Genomic DNA, 10,082 nt, shown 5'->3' on the forward strand with positions numbered 1-10,082 from the left:
AAGTGTTATCTCAAAAATGAGTACACATTTTAATAATCCATAATGTGCAAAGGTGCTTGGTTTATTAAACTCAATACTCATATATGAAAATGGGAATACCCACGTAACTGTACTGGAGCTAATGTGATATTTGTGCCAGTTTTCTGGCAGTGCTATTTTATGATGTGCTCATCGTCTACAATAGCCTAAGCTGTTTCCTAGAATTTACACCACAAATTGGAGTCAATAATAGCAGGAATATACTGGCACAGATTTCAGTTTCTGACATATGGATCTATGGCAAAACAATTAGTAGGCGGTTGTCACATTTTGGTCCTAGGGGCTCCTGTGTCAGACTGCCCTATAAAACGCCTGGTGCAGTATATTCCTCCCAGTGTCTACAATGTCAGCCATATAAAAACCAAAAAACTGAGCTGTGACAAATGTTCAATAAACATGCAACATTACAAGCATGTGAATTGCAGTTTCAAGACTAGAAAAAAACCAAGGAGAAAATTGTAGAAAAAATACCCTGACTATAAATAAATAAATTGCAAGTGCTTAATAAACAGGGTACTTAGTATATACATTTTTGCAAAAAGGTAAGAAGCTGTCTCACCTCGTCACGGTGTACCCATCTGAGACAGTCCCTAACCTTCTAAAGTTAAAAACATATTCTGTACCTGACTAGTGTCATGTCAAAACTTCAATATGGATGGTAAAGTGGTTAGCTGGGTCCCAGATTAAATACACAGCAAAAAGTGAGAAGCAGGTAATTGTTCAGCCTCAGTATCAGGAGGGCTGCACCCCCAACTTGCATTAAAGCAAGATAACAGACAAAAAAACCAAAAAACTGAGCTGTGACAAATGTTCAATAAACATGCAACATTACAAGCATGTGAATTGCAGCCTCAAGACTAGAAAAAAAACAAGGAGAAAATTGTAGAAAAAATACCCTGACTATAAATAAATAAATTGCAAGTGCTTAATAACCATGGTACTTAGTATATACATTTTTGCAAAAAGGTAAGAAGCTGTCTCACCTCACGGGTACACCGTGACGAGGTGAGACAGCTTCTTACCTTTTTGCAAAAATGTATATACTAAGTACCCTGTTTATTAAGCACTTGCAATTTATTTATTTATTTATAGTCAGGGTATTTTTTCTACAATTTTCTCCTTGTTTTTTTTCTAGTCTTGAGGCTGCAATTCACATGCTTGTAATGTTGCATGTTTATTGAACATTTGTCACAGCTCAGTTTTTTGTTATTTTTATCTGTTATCTTGCTTTAATGCAAGTTGGGGGTGCAGCCCTCCTGATACTGAGGCTGAACAATTACCTGCTTCTCACTTTTTGCTGTGTATTTAATCTGGGACCCAGCTAACCACTTTACCATCCATATTGAAGTTTTGACATGACACTAGTCAGGTACAGAATATGTTTTTAACTTTAGAATGTCAGCCATATGTATGTAAATATATTGAATACCAGTGATTCAGTAAAATATTTATGACACACTCGAGGCAGTTGAATATATATTGATTGCCTAAACAATTTGCCAATTATTGCAGTTATAATAAAACGTGCCAGTATGTACATGCTGCCAGTTTTTCCAGCTTTATATAAATCACACTGATTTAGTTAGTATATAACCCTGTTATGATTCGGGGACCAAGGAGGATCAAAAAATGCGGAAACCCAAAAAGTAACCAGTGGCTGGAACCTTAACGGACTGCAGACCTAATCCTGAATACACAGCTAGAAGTAGCTGTGGGACAAGCCTACGATAACCTAGTCGTCTCGACACAGCCGGAGAATTAAATATTCTTACAGATAGAAATATAAGAAAAGCTAATCTGCCTCGGAGAAATCCCCAAAGATATAGATAGTCCCCCACATGTAAAGTCTACGGTGATATAGGAAAAAACACAATACAAAGCCAGAAAACAGATTCAGCAAAGGTGAGGCCCAAACTATCTTTATAGGAAAGGATAGGAAGGAGCACTGTCTGCAGCAGTAAAAACCCTAATAAATACCAGCACACATGATATGGAAAAATCCTGAGACCACACGGCCTCTCCCCCACTACATCATCACTCTGATGTTGCTGGGATCCAAAAACACTAATATAGATGAGGAACTGAATTAATACCAAACATGACAAAACACAATACATTGCAGAATCATGGAGCTAAGTATAGAAACACTCCCAGCAGGGAATGATCCAATTCCACCAGGAACTCCACACAGGCAAAATCGGAATGAAGCATCAGTATCAAAGCAGAAAAAAAACAACAAAGTGGAAACAATAAGCAGAGGTACAAAGACCAACTTATCTGAGAGGAGTTCTGGTAGAGAGCAGGGCTGGTTTGAAAATGTCCTTAACACACAGGATATCCATTGAGCACCGGCAAGTAACAGGAGAAAACTACTCAGTTATATAGCCCAATCTGAAAGACCTGATTGTGAGTCCTCTACAGTCATGGCCAAAAGATTTGAGAATGCTACAAATATTAATTTTTACAAAGTCTACTGCTTAAGTTTTTCTAATGGCAATTTGCATATACTCCAGGATGTCATAAAGAGTGATCAGCTTAACAGCAATTACTTGCAAAGTCAATATTGGCTAAGAAAATTAACTTTAACCCCTAAAACACATTTCAACATCATTGCGTTCCTGCCTTAAAAGGAGCAGCTAACATTGTTTTAGTGATTGTTCCATTAACACAGGTATGGGTGTTGATGAGGACAGGGCTGGCGAGCAATCAGTCATGATTAAGTAAGAATGACACCACTGGACACTTTAAAAGGAGGCTGGTGCTTGGTATCATTGTTTCTCTTCAGTTAACCATGGTTATCTCTAAAGAAACACGTGCAGCCATCATTGCTCTGCACAAAAATGGCCTAACAGGGAAGAGTATCGCAGCTACAAAGACTGCACCTCAGTCAACAATCTATCGCATCATCAAGAACTTCAAGGAGAGAGCTTCCATTGTTGCCAAAAAGGCTCCAGGGCGCCCAAGAAGGACCAGCAAACGCCAGGACCGTATCTTAAAACTGTTTCAGCTGCGGGATCGGACTACCAGCAGTGCCGAGCTATCTCAGAAATGGCAGCAGGCTGGTGTGAGTGCTTCTGCACGCACTGTGAGGCGGAGACTGCTTGAGCAAGGCCTGGTTTCAAGGAGGGCAGCAAAGAAGCCACTTCTCTCTAGAAAAAACATCAGGGACCGACTGATATTCTGCAAAAGGTACAGGGAGTGGACTGCTGAGGACTGTGGTAAAGTCATTTTCTCAGATGAATCCCCTTTTCGATTGTTTGGGACATCTGGAAAACAGCATATTAGGAGAAGAAGAGGTGAGCGCTACCACCAGTCTTGTCTCATGCCAACTGTTAAGCATCCTGAAACTATTCATGTGTGGGGTTGCTTCTCAGCCAAGGGAATCGGCTCACTCACAGTCTTGCCTAAAAACACAGCCATGAATAAAGAATGGTACCAGAATGTCCTCCAAGAGCAACTTCTCCCAACTGTCCAAGAGCAGTTTGGTGCCCAACAATGCCTTTTCCAGCATGATGGAGCACCTTGCCATAAAGCAAAGGTGATCACTAAATGGCTCATGGAACAAAACATTCATCAAGAGACGGGTGGACAAACAAAAAACAACAAATTCTGGCAAAATGCAAGCATTGCTTATGCAAGAATGGACAGATATCAGTCAGGATTTGATCCAGAAGTTGATTGAGAGCATGCCAGGGAGAATTGCAGAGGTCCTGAAGAAGAAGGGTCAACACTGCAAATATTGACTTGCTGCATTAAATCATTCTAACTGTCAATATAACCTTTTGGTACTCATAATATGATTGCAATTATATTTCTGTATGTGATGTAAACATCAGACAAACACAATTAAAAACCAGAGGGCAACAGATCATGTGAAAATATAATTTTGGTGTCATTCTCAAAACTTTTGGCCATGACTGTACAGGTGTGTGGCTTTAATTCCACAAATCAACTGCACCACCAGCACTGACCACAAGAGGGAGCCCCAAACTGGAAACTGTATTCACAACATTACCCATAGTCAGAGAAGATGTTGCTGCTCTCTGGTCCGGCGCCTTTTCTCTGCAGCGATCGCAGTCTTCCTTCTTCTGAAGTCCGTGTGCATGACGCATCCTACATCATTCACACTAGCTGGCATTGAGTTCCTGCGCAGGCGCACTTTGATCTGCCCTGGTCAGGGCAGATCAAAGTATTGTAGTGTGCATGCGCGGGCGGTCTTTAACCTTTCCACGCGTCTGCGCATTACAGTACTTTGATCTGCCCTTATCAGGGCAGATCAAAGTGCGCCTGTGCACGACCGCAATGTCAGCTTGTGTGGATGACGTAGACGCGTCATCCTCACTGGGGGCTGAGAAGAAGGAGGATGGAGATCGCAGCAGAGAGGAGGTACCTGACTGAAGAGCAGCGACACCCATCGGACCGGACCATCCCCTAGGTAAGTATTATAAAAGTGTTTTTTTACGTTATACAGCCTGGCCTGGGCTCTTATATACAGCATTCTGGAATGCTGTATACAGCGTGTCTACCCATATCCTGTCCACCACCATTAACTTGAGAATGGCGGCAGCTATAGGCATAGAAGTGGTGTCTAGGTATAGTAAAGTAGCTATGCGTCACGCAATAAAACCACCTATAGCGCCACCTGGTGGAAAACAACGGAGTTAGCATTTTTTTTCTCAAACGGAAAGAGATAGAGAAAAAAAGTGAATTACAAAGTTGTAGGGCATCATCAATTCAATACGAATTGACACCTTGCATACAGAAATGCTATGATTAGAATGTGTAAATTCACAAGGCTGTGGACGTGAGGCGATACCTCATGGAGACCTTCCTAGAAGTCATTGGGTATGGTGGCTGCGTGGAGTGGCCTCCACGGTCACCTGACCTGACCCCATTGGACTTCTTTCTGTGAGGTCACTTCAGACAGCAGGTGTATGCGACCCCTCCACCAACATTGCAGGACCTACGACGACGTATCACAGATGCTTGTGCAATCGTGTCACCTACGATATTGCACAACGTGCAGCAAGATACAGTATACTGTCCAGAGTCCAGATGTGCATTGCAGCTGACAGTGGCCACTTCGAGCATCAAAGTTAAATGAGCGCCATATGCATGACCAGCATTCAATGTTTTGGGGGGGGTCATTGGTTTCATTATCATAGCATTTCTGTATGCAAGGTGTCGATTCGTATTGAGTTTATGATACCCTACAACTTTGTAATTCAATTTTTTTCTCTATCTCGTTCCGTTTTTGAGATATAAAAATGCTAACTCCATTGTTTTCCACCAGGTGGCGCTATAGGTGGTTTCATTGCGTAGCGCATGGCTACTTTACTATACCTAGACTCCACTTCTATGCCTATAGCTGCCGCCGTTCTCAAGTTAATGGCGGTGGACAGGATATGGGTGGACACACTGTATAAGAGCTCAGGGGTGGTGGCCGCAGCTTATAGTCGCCAAATCTGGTGACAGGTTCCCTTTAAAAAACTTACAAAAATTGTTAGGATTTTCTAAAATAGATATGTATATAGGGTATTTTATGCATTGTACAATTCCTTTTAAGAACAAATCAATTATTTATTCTTGATTAATATAGGTAAAGTTGTTTTACCTTTTTTCAAAATGTATGTAGAAATAGTTTATATACAGTAAGGGGTACTTTGCACACTACGACATCGCAGGTGCGATGTTGGTGGGGTCAAATCGAAAGTATGTGAATCCTTTTACATATGATTAACGAGCGCAAAAGCGTCGTTATCGTATAATCGGTGTAAGGTCCGACATTTCCATAATTTCGCAGCAGCGACAGTACGATGTTGTTCCTCGTTCCTGCGTCAGCACACATTGCTGTGTATGAAGCCGCAGGAGCGAGGAACATCACCTTACCTGCGTCCCGGCTGCTATGCGGAAGGAAGGAGGTGGGCGGGATGTTTACGTCCCGTTCATCTCCGCCCCTCCGCTTCTATTGGCCGCCTGCCGTGTGAAGTCGCTGTGACGCCGCACGACCCGCCCCCTTAGGAAGGAGGCGGTTCGCCGGCCAGAGCGACGTCGAAGGGCAGGTAAGTGCATGTGAGGCCGCCGTAGCGATAATGTTTGCTACTGCAGCAATCACAAGATATCGCTGCTGCGACGGGGGGCGGGGACTATCGCGCTCGGCATCGCAGCATCGGCTTACGATGTCGTAGTGTGCAAAGTACCCCTAAGATTAGTCCCTAAGTTATGTAGTGTCTGTAGCTGAGATGGCTCTGTAAGTCAGTCTCACATGTATAGACATATGACCATGCTGATGTGTGGCATACACTGAAGACATGGTTCTTTCTCATTTCCCCCTTCTTGTATTATATGGGATATCACTTATCATACACCACTTATTTCCACTGTTTTCTGTCTCTTTCCTGTCCCTCAATGTCTAAGGAGGGATCATGTTTCACATACTCGGCAGCAGTGTTCCACGAGTTGGGAAACAGTAGAGCTTTGTCCGTAGCAGATCTGGGTTGTCTGTAAAGACAGTGAGTAAATTACAGCAATATCTTTCCCCTTGTAATAAAGAGCTCCACTGATGGGCAAGAGATCATGCAAACTGTAGTTCTTTGCATTGATATCCTTCACACACATGACTTGGTAGCACCAAAATAATGGTCTTATACAAAGATTGGCAAAAAACCTGAAAAGTAAAAAAATAATAATAATTAGTTTAACCTGTAGTGGCATCATCTGGTGGATATTCAGACATATTTAGGTAATTTACTGTGTTTTTTTTAAGCTTTGGAAACCGTTTCCAGTTTCTTTCCCTTTCCTTGTCATTGCAGCATTTTGGGTTCTGAGTGATGTTTCCACTCAGCTAAAAAAGCCTTCAACTGCTTTGAATAAGAAATGTGCTTATAGTGGTCGTCACATGGACACTATGTTTAGGGACTATACAAAAATTGTTTTATATGATTTATAAATATGATATAAGTAGGAATGCTCTGTGACAGAGCAAGAAATGACATGTAATCTGCTTTATGTATAAATCTGTATGCAATTGCCCCATTTTTTTGTTCCTACACATGCTTATTGGTGGTATTTTTGTTACAGGCTATCAGTTGTCTGAAGCGCGCCCTTTACCTTTCCCCATTTGACTGGAGGGTTTTGTACAATCTTGGGCTTGTTCATCTTAGCATGCAGCAGTATGCCTCCGCCTTCCACTTTCTGAGTGCAGCCATCTCCCTGCACCATGGAAATGCAACACTTTATATGCTTTTGGCAGGTGGTATATATAGAATTTAACATCACAGCTCTTCCTGCTCCTTAGACTCATACTTAACACATGTTTTCTGTCTTTTTTTTAAGTGTCACTTACTTATCTGGAAGATACAGAGAATGCGAAAAGCTCATATCAACAAGCAGCAAGTCTCGACCAGTGAGTGAGCAGAACATTTCTTTTCCATTATTTATTACTTATTTACCTGAATGTTGTTGTTTTAATATTTTATTCATATTTTCGCTTCCTTTCTTCCTCAGGACTGATCCCCTTGTGAATTTGAATTTTGCTATTCTGCTGTATAACCAGGGCGATAAGAAGGGAGCTCTGGCCCAGTACCAGGAGCTGGAGCGTAAAGTCGGTGTTCTCAGAGAGACTTCAACTGAATTTGACCCCGAGGTGCGAATAAGGAGCAAACAGTAACAAAGCACTAACATACATTTTATTACAAGAACTAAATCTCATCTAGCATTTTCAAAATACATTTTAAACACTGATCTTCAACAGATGCTCATCATACAGCCCACTTGGCGGACACAGACAGAAAAGGGCCCCTGTGCAAGAACAGTATATGGGCCCTATTCAAAATTCCACCTGTTTTGGACGTAGAAATGGGCCCCCACCCTGTTGGGCCCCTGCACAGGTTGAACCAATGATATGTCTGCCCCTGATACAGCCATTTCAAATAGTGACATTGGATTGAAATATGAAGCATATTTTGAGTCCGCTAAATTCTAATATTTATCAGAGTACAGGAAGGTATTTTACTGGACCAGCTTACCATATATTTATAACACCTAACTCCTGTGGCTTCTTTGTTTAGATGGTTGATATGGCACAGAAATTGGGGGCTGCATTGCAAGTTGGAGAGAATCTGGTGTGGACAAAGCAGACAAAAGACCAAAAGGCTAAGCAGCGTGCTGCAGTTAAAGGTCCAAGTGCTGAGCAGACACCACTGGGGTCTAATCAAGCTCTAGGAAGGGCCATGTCGTCTGCAGCTGGATACAGTAAGGCTCCTACTCTGCCTTCAGGTGAGGTATTAAATGCAATAGCTTCTTCTTTTTATAAAATTACTTTGATGAGAATTCATAACATCCACAATTTGTTTTCTATAAGGCTCCACTGCTCAAGTCTCAAAACCTCCATCCCTGCCTCTTGAACCAGAGGACCCTTCAAATTCTGGGTCCAGCACAGAATACAGAAGGTGACACCATTATCTCTCAAGACAATAATGAAGAACTATAATAGATACTCAAGAAACTGTTTTATTCAGTGCAAGAATGTTTTTGCACAGATACAAGGTTAACTACCGTATTTTTCGGACCATAAGACGCACTTTTTTTCCCCCAAATGTTGGGGGAAAGTTGGGGGTGCGTCTTATGGTCTGACTGTGGCTGCGGGGAATGAGGTGGAGCGGGTCATCGGGGGCACGAGCAGGCTGTAGCAGCCTGCTGTGACCACGTGGGCCCGCTCATTACATATGCACGCCCATCCTCCCGCCCATTTCTCAGCGCAGAAGCCGGCACTGACAGGTGGGCGGGAGGACGAGCGGGGACGCGCGCATAGTAAAGAGCCGGTCCGCATGATCACCCCTGGCAATTACAGCCTGGAGTGATCATGTGCGGCTGTATTCACTGCCCCCACGCGTCATCATCAGCGCGGGGTGCATTGAATCAGTACACTCACCCGTCCCCGTGTGTGGAGCCGTCCCCCTGCAGCACGCGATGTCTTCCTGTCTGTGCTGGTCAGCTGATCTGTGCTGATCAGCTGATCGGCACAGACAGGAAGACATCACGTGCTGCAGGGGAACGGCTCCATACACACACACAGGTCAGTGGTGCAGAGAGGAAGATTGATCGGTGCTGCAGGGAGTGAGGAAAAGGTGAGTATAAACGTTTGGTTTTTTTTCTCTGTGCTATAGGATACAGGCCATATACCAGGATGGTATATGAGCACGATGGGGGCATATAGCAGGATGTGAGTATATGAGCAGGAGGGGTGGGGGGTATATGAACAGGATGGAAGTATATGAAAAGGATGGGGGTATATGAACAGGATGGGGGTATATGAACAGGATGGGAGTATATGAGCAGGATGGATGGGGCGTATATGAGCAGGACGGATGGGGGGTATATGAACAGGATGGGGGTATATGAACAGGAAGGGAGTATATGAGCAGGATGGATGGGGGGTATATGAACAGGATGGGGGTATATGAACAGGATGGGGTATATGAACAGGATGGGGGTATATGAACAGGATGGGGGTATATGAACAGGATGGGGTATGTGAATAGGATGGGGGAATATGAGCAGGATGCTGGTATATAAGCAGGATGGGGGTATATGAGCAGGATGGGGGTTTATAGCAGGATCATATACAAGGCAGGAGGATCATTACCAGGATGGGGTACCTTAGTAGAGAATTTGGGGACATTACCCCCATAACAGTGTCAGCAGCAGATCCTCGCCCCATAACAGTGTGTCATGACCACATTTTTTTGCTTAAAGTTTTATTTTCCTATTTTCCTCCTCTAAAACCAGGGTGCGTCTTATAGTCCGAAAAATACGGTATATATAGTGAATGGTAGGATAGTAAGCCCTCTCTTACTGCTAAAAAAGGGACACTCACTCTGAGTCTCCTGACCATATGGTTTATGTTATAATGGGGCAACCCGACTGTTAGCCAAAACCCGTAGACCAGTAGCAGGACCTCTTGCAACCAGCTGGAGAGAGATTGCTCACAAATTATTTGTTTTAAGCCGGCACATCTTTTAGAAAGACGTGTGTTGAGAATA

At 43.1% G+C, this 10,082-nt stretch overlaps 1 protein-coding gene across 1 annotated transcript in view; it reads left to right on the forward strand.

Moving 5' to 3' along the window:
- Positions 1-9,030, forward strand: part of BBS4 (Bardet-Biedl syndrome 4) — a 65,280-nt gene extending 56,250 nt beyond the window's left edge. The window contains exons 12-16 of the mRNA XM_075342667.1: positions 7,120-7,291; positions 7,375-7,444; positions 7,546-7,684; positions 8,109-8,316; positions 8,402-9,030. Of these exons, the coding sequence (XP_075198782.1) occupies positions 7,120-7,291; positions 7,375-7,444; positions 7,546-7,684; positions 8,109-8,316; positions 8,402-8,493 (681 nt within the window). The 3' untranslated portion in view covers positions 8,494-9,030. The remainder of the gene's footprint in view (positions 1-7,119; positions 7,292-7,374; positions 7,445-7,545; positions 7,685-8,108; positions 8,317-8,401) is intronic.
- Positions 9,031-10,082: the final 1,052 nt, after the last annotated feature.

Source organism: Anomaloglossus baeobatrachus, chromosome 4 (assembly GCF_048569485.1).
Source record: "Anomaloglossus baeobatrachus isolate aAnoBae1 chromosome 4, aAnoBae1.hap1, whole genome shotgun sequence".
Taxonomy (NCBI): Eukaryota; Metazoa; Chordata; class Amphibia; order Anura; family Aromobatidae; genus Anomaloglossus; species Anomaloglossus baeobatrachus.